The sequence below is a fragment of the Phoenix dactylifera genome, chromosome 12, assembly GCF_009389715.1.
Source record: "Phoenix dactylifera cultivar Barhee BC4 chromosome 12, palm_55x_up_171113_PBpolish2nd_filt_p, whole genome shotgun sequence".
NCBI lineage: Eukaryota > Viridiplantae > Streptophyta > Magnoliopsida > Arecales > Arecaceae > Phoenix > Phoenix dactylifera.
The window spans coordinates 4866030-4879652 of record NC_052403.1 but is presented as its reverse complement, the minus strand read 5'-3'; the positions used below and the strand labels follow the sequence as shown (position 1 = coordinate 4879652).

General features: G+C 40.6%; 2 protein-coding genes across 2 annotated transcripts; one reads left to right on the top strand and one right to left on the bottom strand.

The window, feature by feature from the left end:
• The first annotated feature begins 743 nt into the window (after positions 1 to 743).
• LOC103708888 (MACPF domain-containing protein CAD1-like) lies at positions 744 to 10036 on the top strand. Its single transcript, XM_008793992.4, has 7 exons — positions 744 to 1694; positions 3944 to 4182; positions 4269 to 4464; positions 4565 to 4642; positions 7700 to 7883; positions 7982 to 8145; positions 8954 to 10036. Exons 1-7 carry the CDS (start codon positions 1410 to 1412, stop codon positions 9584 to 9586), a joined length of 1779 nt encoding a protein of 592 aa, XP_008792214.2. The 5' UTR covers positions 744 to 1409; the 3' UTR covers positions 9587 to 10036.
• Positions 10037 to 11220: 1184 nt separating this feature from the next.
• Positions 11221 to 13209, bottom strand: LOC103708889 (expansin-A8-like). Its single transcript, XM_008793993.4, has 3 exons — positions 12963 to 13209; positions 12558 to 12870; positions 11221 to 11924 (listed from the first exon to the last, which is right to left on the bottom strand). The coding sequence occupies exons 1-3, from the start codon at positions 13111 to 13113 to the stop codon at positions 11621 to 11623; spliced, it is 768 nt and encodes a 255-aa protein (XP_008792215.2). The 5' UTR covers positions 13114 to 13209; the 3' UTR covers positions 11221 to 11620.
• Positions 13210 to 13623: the final 414 nt, after the last annotated feature.

Here is a 13623-nt window from a genome sequence, read left to right as displayed (position 1 = left end):
AAAAACAAAGATCTCTTGGATGTATTAGTTTAACTCATGAATTTTATAGGATTTTTAGCTCAATTATTCAAACAAGTCCTAAATAAAAACTCGGCCCATGGGCATGCACATTTGCTCGCCTCCAAGTAGAAATTTGAAACCCTAAACCACCTCATCTGACCACCCTTGTCATCTCTACCTCGACGGGAAAGTCAAGCAACCAGACAGCGAACCAACATAGCCAACAGAAAGTTACAATGCTCACGACACGCAAATTCTCGTACATTTCCATGTCATATTGCGTGGTGGGCAAAATAGAACTTGGTTACATTGGCCAAGGCTGAAGGTTCATGTGTGCAAAGTGGATGGATGCATACATATGCCAACTTTGAGACTCTTTTCAGGTAAACAAACTAATAGACAATCAAGCTAAAAAGAGATGCCTCCTAATTGGACTCGAGAGTTCGCATCAATTTGTAAGAAGAATCTCACCTTATTTGCTCGCTTAAAATGGGGACGCAGAATATGCGTACCCAGACTGATGAAACCTCGCTATTCTTTCCAACAACTAGTTTTAGAAGTGCGTTTGTGTCAAGAGGACATGCCTACCGTCAATATCTTATCAGATGGTGGTCCCTACCGAGACTTGCTAAATTTGGCATATATACAGATGGTTCCCATGTCTGGTTCCATGTGCAGGACGCAATCTTTAAATAGATCTTGCTTTTTCTTCTTCCTGCTCCTCTTTCCATCCTTCTTTAAGCAGTAAACCCAACAGCCCTTGGGATTAGTCAAAAGAGCAATATTTTTTCTTTCCTGCTGCTCGTTTCACCGCTCTTTAAGCAAGAAACCCAACCCCCCTTGGGATTAGTCAAAAGAGAGTGTATGGTCTAGCGATTCCCATCAATCTAAACCTCTTCTTCCCGAAAAAGACCTTTCCCCAGAGTCAATCCACAGTTATAATGAGAGAGACCTGTATCCAATCCTCCAAGAGCAACTTCTTGGAGCTAGCTAGATGGGGGGGGAGAAATGAGGTCTTTTTAGCCTCTAGAGTCAAGGGAATCCCTCACATTGAGGAAGTTTAAAAGGTTTTCGAAATCCTTCTAGCTTCGAGTCCGTCAATCCTTGTCTCAATATCTTCTAATTTCGTTGTGGATAGCGACATCCGCCGTTTGGAATTTAGGGCTTAAGGTTTTGAACTTTGTAGAAGGAACGAAAAAGGAGGAAAGACGTCTTCTTTCACAAGATCCAAGAAATTAAGGCAGAAAAATTGCAAGGAACGCCATAGCTGATGGAAAAAAAATTCGTTCTTTAATCATTCCTGGAACCCTCGGATGGAGAGTCCCGTCCTAGGGATCTTTTTAGATTTTGATTTAGGTTTAGGGTATTAGGGTTTCTAGATTCTTAGCTTTCTCTGGACGGTGGTGAGGATGGAGGAGAATGCAGCTCTTCGCACTCTTCAGAGTTCTATCGAAGCTTTGGGGAGGGGTTTTGATGTTAACTACGACACGAGGTTGCTCTACTGCAAGGGGGTTGCCGGGTCGAGGCTCGTTGAGGTGGATGAGGAGCACACGAGAGATCTGGTGGTTTCCGACAGTCTGGTCGTGCCCAATGTGTCGAGAGACGTGAGGTGCTCTTGGGAGAGCGGCGGGCGGGAGAGCGGCCGGCGGGAGAGCGGCCGGCGGGAGAGCGCTGGCTCTTGCGGTTTCTACGAGGTGCGGTGTTAACTCTGCTTGACTTGTCTAATTTTTTCCTTTCGTTGACTTGTCCTCGATGTTATCATCCTTACGAAATGCCACTGCATCATTATTCATGGATTGATGGTGGGAAGTATGTACTTGTGAGCAAATTTAGTCTATAAAAATTGGTAGGTTCATTTGCATGTGGTTGAATCGGTTATTTTTTCAGAATACAGTGATGCAAGTTGCAGAAAATCTTACCCTCAGTTCTGTTATGTAAGCAATGTGAATTAGAAGTGTATAATAATCATGAAGGATTGGAAAAAGGATTTGTAACTTCTAGATATTATTTCAAGAAATATGGTTAACATAGCACTGGATTTGTGGGAAATTATGTGCCTGTATTTAGGGACCCTTTTGAGACCACCAGTAGCATATATAGAAACACAATCCACTTGGTCATCGATTTAATTACACTTTAGCTGTATGTCAACTTTTTTGAAGTTTAATGTGGAAGTGTTTGAAGAATAAGCTATGTACTGCTGCATCATATGCATTATATTGCTCGCGGGCCTTTTTAATGTAACTATGTTTATATCTCAGTCTGTTTGAGTCATGTAAGGTCCTTAAACTAGTTTGATTTAGTAGCAATCATATTTTTAGATTTAACAGTTGAACTTCTATCGTTAAAGAGTGTGTTCTTGTGGGCATATATGATAACTAAGAAGAAAAGAACCAGGGACGTTTCGTGGTTCATAGTCAAAAAGAGTAATGAAAACATGCAAGTTGTTGTACCAAGTGCATGGTGTACGGCAGATTTATTCAAGGTATCATGCAGTAGGGGAGAATGCACAGTCAACTCAAAGGCTGGTTCCTTTTCCAAGTGGAAGCATCATACATCAGAGATCATATATGACTTTATAAAGCACCATGATGAAAGAAGCTAGACTGAAATATTCAAACTTGTGAAATTATTCTAGAACATGCATTGTTATTCTTAATGACCATATTTTGCAGCGTATGATCAGAATGATAATTACAAGTTATTTTTGAAACTTAAACATCGAATCTAAAGATGACCCATTTGACTGAGCCAACCAAAACACATGGTTCTGGGGAAAGGAAAAGAAAAGAAAAGAAAAAAAGCGTCCATAAAGCTGCTTCATATTAAGGACATATCAATTTGTGCTATAGATTATTTGAAATATTCTCTAGAATCTTGTCTCTGTCATAGACACCTTGTTCGTACCAGTTCTGGTTGATCGACATGGTGGAAGGACATAACTCTTTATAGAATTTCCTATTTGGTACATTAGCTTTGTAAAATGACAAGGTAAGGCCTGTAGACTGCAGCTATGTATTAGCTAAGCCACATATGTCAGACTATTACTTGTTGACCTTTTTGAAGCTTTTCAGGTTTCCTCATTGGATTGTTAATCCTTTTCGGGTTCAATGGTTACTATTCAACAAACAGGATGATGACCTCCTTCTCCGTGCCATCAAAAGGACATGACCACCTCAAATAATTCTAGGAAATAGATTTCCATACCTTTAAAACCAGGAGAGGACTGCGAACAGAAGCAGGATTTTGTCTTGATTAGGGGAACAATAAGTTTTATGTTGCTTAGTGTTCAAAGCATCAGAGGATAGAGGGGGTGGGAGTACAGTTTGTGAATGGGTTTCAAACGAAAATTTACAAGCCTTCCTTCTAAGCTCATATCCAGAAGGAATTAAATGAGTCACCAATTGGTCCTAAAATAGAGATATTAAACCTGCTGATCATGTGAATGGATATCCATGTGTCCAAAACAATAGAACCAAAACAATACACAACTTGTTAAAAGCATCTATTCACCTTGACTTTGGAGAACTACTTATTATGGATATTGATCATGGAGGAGAAAGGAACACTATCAATGTATCGCTTGTTTTGGTAGTCAGTTGTTTTGACCATTGTTCAGAATCTCCCAATCCTCATCCTCCCTCCTGGCCTTCCCTCTCGTCACTTCATTCACAAGGAATGCATTTTCTAATATGACATGTAGGCAGACAATGAAGTATTGTTACTTTAATATTTCCTGTTCTACTGTAACAAGGAAAGAGAGTTGCAAGTGCTTGTGGTTTGTAGAAGTTATCATCCTGGCTACATTATTTTTCCAAAAGTTATGATGTTTTTTGCTGTATTTATATTATATGCTGATTATTGTCTTGTATAAGATGTGCTATTTGCATGCCGATTATCATAGATCGTCACTTATGATCCCCTCCCCAATGAGTGAGTGCAGATGGCAGAATATTTTAACAGAAAAGCTCATCTACTGGGAAATTTTCCCATTGGAAGTTTTAATTCTGCATTCAGTTTTACTGGGTCAAAGAAAATTGATGCTGCAGCTACAAAAAGCCTCGCAATGGAAGGGATGTTCATTCCTTTATGTAAGGTTCACTTGATAAAACGACCTTTATCATTAGAAGAAGAGGTCAGGCATGCTGTGCCACTTTCATGGGAACCATTGTCCTTAGCGAGGTAAGCTAAATATACATAATCTGTGGTGAAAAAGAGCAATATTTTTACAACAATGGAAGATCTTCAGCGGTTATGCTTGTTTGCAGATTTATTGAGAGTTATGGGACTCATGTCATCACATCCATCACTATTGGTGGAAAGGATGTGATTTATGTCAAGCAGCACAGCTTGTCGCCCTTATCATCCATAGAAATAAAGAACTATATCCAGGACATTGGAGACCATAGATTCTCAGAAACTGAAAGGTTTACAAGTTCGGGTCCATTGAAACTGAAGGATAAGGCTAGTGCTTTATGTTTGTCTCTTGGAAACTGCTCATTAACCTATTAATTAGCCTGTGTTGCCCATTGGCTTAACATATTTGTAGTGGATGGATTTCCAGGCTGTAGATTCTTTTGCGTTCAACAGTCAGGGAATATACCCGCAACCATCCAATGCTCCATATCTGACTGCAAAGGAGGTAATACAATTTATTTAGGTGCCGTTTAGCATCACTTTTATTTGTTTATTTTGAATAGAAAAATAGATATTTTATTTTATTTTTTTAATTTTAAAATATAAATATGTTTTTAGTGGTCAATTATTTTTAATAATATAAATATGATGATGGTGACCGAGGCGGCGGTAGTGGTGGCGGGGATAATGGCGGCGATAGTGGTGGCGGGGATAAGGGCGGCGATAGTGGTGCTAGTACGTGCTAGCACTATAGTGGCGGCACGGCATGGCGTCGACAAAGAGAATAATGGTGGGGGCACCAACAATGTGGTGACAGTGGCAATAATGGTGGTGGTGATGTGGCATAGACATGGTAGAGGTTGTAGTGGTGATAGTGATGTAGTGGAGGTGGCGGCAACGATGATGGCGGCGGTGGAGATGATGGCGGTAGTGGCAGTGAAGATGATGGCGGTAGTGGCGGTGGTGATGGCAATGGCGGTGGTGGAGATGACAACAGTAGTGGCGGCGGCGATGGTGCTGAGATGGAAATAGTGGTGGTGGTGGTTCTCGTGGTAAAAGACATGAGATTTTTTGTTTTTGAAAATAGTGAAAGTAAGAATTTTTTACTTTCATTTTTTTTTAGAAGTAATAAAAATGACTTTTGAGAGATAGAATATAAACACAATAGCATCAAACATGCTTTTTGTCTTGGTTTCAGTGATTCTATTTTAAAAATAAAAAAAAAAGAAATAAAAGTGATGCCAAGTAGGCCCTTACTTTAACATTCATATTTTACAATCGTTGTTCTATCTCTCACTTACATACACATATAGAGGCAACAAATTGCTTCCATTTTTGACAACAATTAAAACTTCTTTATCACCACAAAAGAGTTATGACTGGTAAATAAATAAAAAAGGAATGAAATTAGCGAATTATGGAAATTATTTTTTTCTATGAAGATGACATATATCACCATCTTTCCTACAATTATATGTTTGCAATATAAGACTAATATGGTGGTTGTCCTAGATGATAATATTATTATGAATAAAAATTGTAATATGTAAATGGCAACCAAACCAAGCTGCTTATTGTATGACATGTTTGTTTGATATATGCACTATATGTAAATTACAGACATTTTATTTAATGAACAGTATTCTAGTATCCATAAGCTGGCAGATATATGGTTTTTCTTGATTTAATATATCTGTACTATATGAGGAAAACCTTTCCCCATAAGAAAAATTATATTAGCATTGCATATCTTTGTTAAATATGTATTAAACTAATACGTTGTTAATGTTTATAACTCTTTTGGGATGGGTACAAAATATCTTCTTCCAAAATGTATATTGCTATTGCAGAAGTGGTTAGAGGAAAATGTCTTGTCAAATGTTGGTTCTCTTCATTTTGATAACTAAAATCAACTAGTAGTAGTGGTTGGACCTGCAAAAGGGGCTCCTTGTTATTGAAAATGAATCTTTGATCTCTCAAAGGGGGTCTCCTGTGTGGCCATGCCCATAATAATGGTTTTCAAATCCACAAGCATACTTCTGGTTCTTCCCTTGCTTGGAATTCTTGAAAGAAACCAGCAGTGGCATTACATTGCAAAGTTCTTATAAGAGGTGGATCAGCCACCTCCAAGAGAAGGATAGCTACATAGCAATTGCCCGAATCCGAAGATTATCACCAGCTAAGTGACCTTGGACCACCGAGAAACATGCATTTTGGAAATATGCTACATAGCTGTTATTGCATGCTCATTTGTAACTTATCACTGCTCAAGGTGGCACGTGTGTGCGACCAATGAATTCCTATAGCGTAATCACTTGTCACAAATGTGATGCTTGCAGCTTTGTCCTAATTTGACATGAGTGATACCATAATCAAGCTTGTGCTGACACTATGATGGCCACAAGCAGACAGGAGCCTATGTGTAAGGCCCATGGCCAGACCTTAATCTTCACCTGTCATGCTTATGAATAATCCTGAACAGCAATGTGCCACATGTGATGATTGACTTGATTCGAAATTGATTTGATTTAAGAAATGCATGATTGGTTTGATGGAGTGCTACCAAGAAAGAAGTTTTGAATACCTCACCATGTGTTTTGGAACTAAGCTGTTGATCAAGGACACATCACACCATGCAAGTTTGCCAATGAAGTTTGATATTTTCTTTCTCCAAATATTGAACCTTAAAATATTATATTAGCTCATATAATACCACATTTATAACATTATCATATAATTGGCCTCAATGTTTGAAAATTTAGTTTCAGTTTTGGCTATGCAAAAGGAGTTTTACTAACAATTTCTGCAATCTCAACTGGAAAAATAATTGTAGTGATAAAAATAAAAATAATTATATCTCATCAAGTTTTTTAGCTTTTTCTAGAAGATTTCTATTAGAGATGTCTATTTTAGAAAAAAGAGTCTCACTAGGTTTAGGAACAGGAATCCGACCCAAATTGTGTTGACGGACCTCATATTATAAATAGAGGCCATGTACCTCATTTTTTTAATCATTAATGAAAGAAAAGGGAATTTAAAGCCCTACTTTCGAGATTTCTCCATTTTCTTCTAGTTATTTTTTCGAGAGATTCGAGTTGAATTGGTTGAAGGAAATCTTTCTTCTCCCGATCGGATCAATAAATACTAAAAAAAATTTTAATTAAATGGCGAACGCAGTTATTCACACTTTCTCTGCATGCATTGTATTTAGCAGACATTAGTATACATGATTTGAATTTGGCCCTCCTAGTAAATTACTGTCAATTTTGGCTAAGATTAGCCCAAACCACCAGAGCTGACCTAAATTAATTTGTCAGTTTCAGCAGAAACCTAAAACTAATTGCTCTTATTTTTATTATCATCAGTCTAGCTAGTCAAATGGTCTTTTGTTTAATGTGGATGGAATATTCATCATTATGCTTATTCTTCATGAGCTTAATGGTAACATAAAGGTGTGCTGGAAAAAAACTTGTGGCTTACATCTAATCCCTGGCAGTTTTAAAGTGTCGAGGTATGCTCTAATGTTTGCGCCTCCATTTTTCTCATGCAATTGTTGATGCAGGATGTTACTGTCATTTTCAGAAGAAGGGGTGGAGATGATCTAGTCCAAAGCTACACTAACTGGGCAAGAACTGTCTATTCGGCTCCTGATGTTATTGAAATAACCTTCTTTCCAATCATTTCTCTCCTTGAAAGCATCCCAGGAAAGGACCATCTCACGCGTGCTATCAACCTTTATCTGGAATGTATATCTCACCCTTACACTTTTTTGTTTCTTTTTAAATTACTCCTCATGGGATCCTTGTATGCCTAACCTGAAAATATTCTCTGTTTTCATTTGTAGATAAGCCTCCACTAGAAGAGCTACGATATTTTCTGGAGTTTCAGGTCCCCAGGATATGGGCCCCAATTCGCGACGAACTTCCAGGACATCAAAGAAAAGAGCCAGTCTGCCCATATTTGCAGTTCAGCATTATGGGGCCGAAGCTTCATGTCAGCCAAGAGCAGGTGTGCTTCTCATGCAGCACATAGAATTGAATAGAGCCATTAGAAACATCGGGTCGATACTAGCTTCTACTATTGAATGTGAAACTCCATCTTTCCCTTAATGATATGTAAATGCTATGCATGAGCATGCAAATAATATTTGAATTTCATACCCAATTGATCAGTAATAACTTCTATTAGAAAGTGTCATTTGAAATCAATAAAGCTCTGGTTCTTGATGAAATGGACTAGAGCAAATGTTCTATATCATTGCATATTTTATTTGTCAAGTTGATTGTTAATGAGCAGTCCTTGGCATTGTACCTGCTTTGAAACTATGATCGCATTGTGATACATTACTTATTCTAATATGCTGCCAGTCTATGCCATGCTATCTTTGTGTTTGTTAAGCCAGTCAAGAAGATTGGCATACCTTCTTTAGATGGCATCTACTTGCAAGTCAGAAATGTATCAGAAGGATCATTTGCCATCATCATCTCCCAACATTCAGTAACTGTAAATTCTGAGTCATATAATTTCTATCAGTAATCGGTGTATCTGAATTATTGACCATATGAATCTATTTAATATAGAAAGGGTCTTGGGCATGTTGTCGCGAATAATTTTTCATGGCAGTAGGTACCCTTTCTTTGTGAAGTTTCAACGATATTTCCTTTTGCTTTCCTCCTAGTCCACTTATACCCCAAGCCAATGCTAATTTAAAATTTTTTACCATACAGAGAGGACGTGGTGTCATAATTTTGTTTTGGCAATAAACATTCTTTTTAATCCTTTTTTTCCCTGTGATGCCATTTGAATAACCATGCAGGTATCAGTTGGGCGTAAGCCTGTCACTGGCCTAAGATTGTGCCTGGAAGGAGCCAAGCAGAACCGGCTACATATTCAGGTCCAGCACTTGGCATCTCTTCCAAAGATCCTTCAACCTTACTGGGGCACCCATGTAGCCATTGGTGCGGCGAAGTGGCAGGGACCTGAGGAGCAAGATAGCCGGTGGTTTGAGCATGTGAAGTGGAAGAACTTCTCTCATGTCTGTACAGTGCCAATTGAGGATGACGAGACTTTTCTTGGTGACATCTCTGGTGCGTATATAGTCACTGGGGCTCAGCTTGGAGTCTGGGACTTTGGAACAAAGAATGTGTTGTACATGAAACTTCTCTATTGTAAGGTGCCTGGATGCACCATAAGAAGATCCCTGTGGGATCACAACCCTGCTGGTCCAAACAACAAATCAAGGAGACTGTCCGTGGGAGATTCTACAGACTCGGTTGACTCAAGTTCAGGCTCGAGAGATTTGAGGAAACTGATGAAGCTTGTGGAGACGTCGGAGATGTGCAAAGGCCCAGAAGAAATACCAGGGCACTGGTTGGTGACTGGTGGGAAGCTTGGAGTTGAGAAAGGGAAGATTATATTGAGAGTGAAGTACTCTCTGTTGAGTTACTAAAATCAGTTGTTTCAGTTGCAAGGATCGGGTCTGTTGTGCATGTAAATTATGGTAGTTTGCTGGGGGTTAAGTTAGTGAGATGAGGATTTGGATTTTGTTCAGTGGTGTTTTTCGTATTCTTTGCACTTCATCAAATTTTACAGCACTGATGATGCTGAAGTTTGAAGAAGTGCTTTATGGCTAAGCAACTTGCTGTAGAATGTTAGTTCTGGTAGAACCCAAAGGAGAGAAGACCAGGATGCCTGAGCACTGTTGTAGAAGAGGGAAGAGATGTATATCCCTGACATGGCTCAAAATTATCTCTTACCTTCCCAACTTCGGACCCAAATTGGTCCCCTGTTGTGAGAGTCTTAATTTAATGCTTCATCTTGCATGGATGGTGGTTTCTGCAAGATTTCAATTTTGGGTCTCATGAAAAGATCACTCTAATGTGCAGTCCTGATTCATGCATTCTTTTTATTTAACTTTTTTTTAAAATTTGATTTGCTATTTTCTTGAGTTTACCTATAGCTGTCATTGGAAGAAATGATTTACTCGAGGCGATCTTATCTACCTTCAGGTGCTTCAGAACTGCTTGGAGGTCAAGGCATGAGGCTATACAACAAGTATAAAAATTACATGGAGAGGCCTTGTTAAGGCATGCTCCTTGCATCTTGCATTTGAGCATTTGGCTTCTATGACTGCTCTCTTAATTTATGGAAGCGTAAGTTTATATTGAATTGCTTTTGCATGATGTTGATGTGCGTGGATTTCAATGCCAAACTTAAGAATGGAAGGTAATAACTCCGCTTGGTGTCGTCAAGCCAAAGCATATTTTTGGGGGGATAATGTGGAGATATTTTTTTTATAGATTAATACATGAATATCACTTAGGTTAATTCATAACACCCAGCACGGTTCAATTTATAAGGCAGTATTATAACTATTTATTTCATGAAACATGTAAGTTATAACAACTCCAATTCTTCCTTCTCTACCTGCTTATGGTTTCATTTACTTCTAGATTTATGCTTAATGTTGCTTCGCATCCTCAGTGTCAAGAGAGCATTTAAATGTCTGCTATGCATAACCCAGAACCAAGAAGTTTAAACCAGACTCCTAATCTCTTGGCCTTCAACGATTCCAAACCCCAGCGTTCGTGCTCAAGTTGAATTCATCGACTCTACCATATAAACACGACAAAGGAAAAGTGAAAAAATAAGATGTCACATGAAAAGATTTGCTTACTAATGATGACAACAAGAACCAGGATTTTGTTGGGGATAGCGGGGCATGTTTCAAATACCCCGCCCCTCAACCTCTTATCTTCTTTAATACTCAAATTAGAGTTTATTTTAGTAGTCGTACTCCTGTGCCTGAAGTTAACTTTCGAAGGACAGAATCTAGTGTGTGTGGGTCTTCATCTCTCTCTCCCAGAAAAATTGAGAGAGAAAAAAAAAACTTATATGTAAAAAAGAGGAGAATTGTATGACATCCATTTTTTTTAAAAAAAAAAACTCGACACGCTTGCATCTTTGGTCGGTGATAACTGTGGGCTGCCCTGATAAAGTTATTCCCATAGATGAAAAAAAGCCACGAGCTCAACTAAAATTTGACGTTGGTCCTCCTTGTAATAAATTGTGCGAGAAGAGTCAAACGATATGTCTACAGAACACTTTATTACCCATATGCGGGCTAAAATAGCATTCTCACAAGCATCTCAAAAGTACAGCAGCAGCCTAATCCCCACAGAATGCAATGAAGACCCGGGGCTACCCCACAAAGAAGCCCACCTAACTTCCCTATCCCCACAATCCCAGGCCTCGGACAACCAGTCTAACAGAGCAAGACACTGAAAACAATCTTTCATCTATCTATATCTATCCATATCGATTAAGCCTTTGCGGGTGCTAAATGATTGCAACCTCTGCATTAGCCAAACCTCTCTCCATACAAGACGCTCCTTTTAATATCTCCTTTAATCCAATATTAACCAATACAAATACTGCAAGATATCGATAATATTAGGCTTGGAAGCCTTGTTCTGCTTAGAAATTAGAATTGTCCCCCTTGGAAGGTCTGCCCGAATTGCCACCCGGCAGGCACGGCGTCGTAGCTTGTGACGGTCCTCCCGTCGCTTGTGGTGACTTGGAAGGAGAGGCTCTGTCCGTCAAGGTAAGCATTGCTCTGCCAGTTCTGGCCCCAGTTCCGGGACATCGCCTGCCAGCCGGTCTTGGATCCCTTGATGGACACAGCATGCACGTCGCCAGCACCCGCGACGTTGGTGATCAAGACCAAATTGAAGTAGGAGTGACCGTTGACGGTGAACCTAACTCCCCCCTTCTTCACACATGGCACCCTGCACATTGACACGTTATTTAGCGGACCATGGATACATTACATGAGAATGGCGAAAGTAGAAAATGCCAAGATGGTACAAGTATGTAGTGATCGAGCCTCCGAGCCCACCACCAGATCATGACCAGATTTGGTCCTGACACAAACCCACAAACTAAGACTAATTGTCGAGTTAGAGTTAGGACTGCAAATGGGTTGGGTTGACCCGACCCGATTCGGATTTTAGGATCTGCAGGGCCGGATCATGTCCTAAATTTGGACTTATTCTATTTTTCGGATCAGGTTGGGTCCACCCAATCTCGACCCAGACCTCGATCCGACACGACCCATTTTTTTGGGTCAGATTTTTGTTTTAAACCATCGGAAGTTAGAGAGTGACAACATCATTTGGGCCTACTTTTTGGATCGGGTCTGAATTATACATGGACCTGATCGGATCCGAATTATCCGTCAGATCAAAATTTGTAGGCATGGATCCGATCTGATCCAATTCGATTTTCAACCGGATCGGATCTGAGTCCAAAATTAGAATCCAAATGAAAAACTGGGTCAAATTGAGGTCATTCAGGATCCGACCCATTTGCAGCCGTCGAGGATGCATTTGCTTCAGGGCGAAGTGGGACAAGGGTCTTACCTTCTGAAGGAGACGGGCACGATCCCAGCGCGGTACTGAGCGATCTGGAGGAAGGCAGGCTCGGCCAGGTCAAAATGCTGGAGGGGAGGGTTGCACCACCCGCCGTTGTCGTTGGAGAGGGCGTAGTTTGGAGGGCAGAAGTTGGTGGCGGTGACCACAATGGTCCCAGGGAGGCACCACGTGGGGTCGTCGGCGCACTTCATCTCGTAGCATGCGCCGCAGCTGAGGCCATTGTTGAAGAGCGCCGTGCTGAGCGCGGCGGTGTTCGTGCCGTAACCTTGGCTGTAGAGGTTGCCGTAGCCGCAAGCCCCTCCTACAAGGACATACCAACATCTCCATTAATGGAAACGAACGAGAACTATGGACGTTGTTAGTGCAATTAATTATGGAGGCGTAATTAATTACCCATTGTTCCTGACGCATCGCCACCACCGTAGAACGTGGCATGCGCGGTCTGCCAGCCAGAATCCCCGAAGGTTCTGCGCACGAGGAGGGAGGAGGAGGAGGAGAAGAGGAGGAAGAGAGCAATGGAGAGGGAGCACCTCGGGATTGCCATTGGAGAGGCTCTGAAGGAATGGAGCTAAGAGAAAGAGAAAGGAAAGATGGGGTTTAAAAGGGTGTTTGGTTTACTTGTAAAGGGAAGGGGGGTGAGGGGGCTTGTATTTATAGGACAAGAGTGGGTTGGAGGGGCGTTTCATAAATTTCTCTGTAAAGGGAGACAGTTCTGGCGGTTCTCACGTCCGAGCAGAGCAGAGCAAAGCCCCGAAACCGACGACAGAAAATAACAAATCCGACGCACATGCAGCTGCGCCTGTTGAAGGCCAGCTGGTGAGGCCATGGGCCCCTCGGCTGCGACCGTCGACCCTCCTCGTGTCACCTTCCAAACTGCGCCACATGTATTTGATGCACATATTAGATTAACCAATGTAATGTTGCCATCTTTACAATTAATCGGACACCCATATGCAGGTTATTTTCTTCCGCCTCTCCTTCTTTTTCCCTTTTTTTTTCCTCCCACTCGCAAGTCATTAGAACACGAAAACAAAAGCGAAACCGATGACTACTT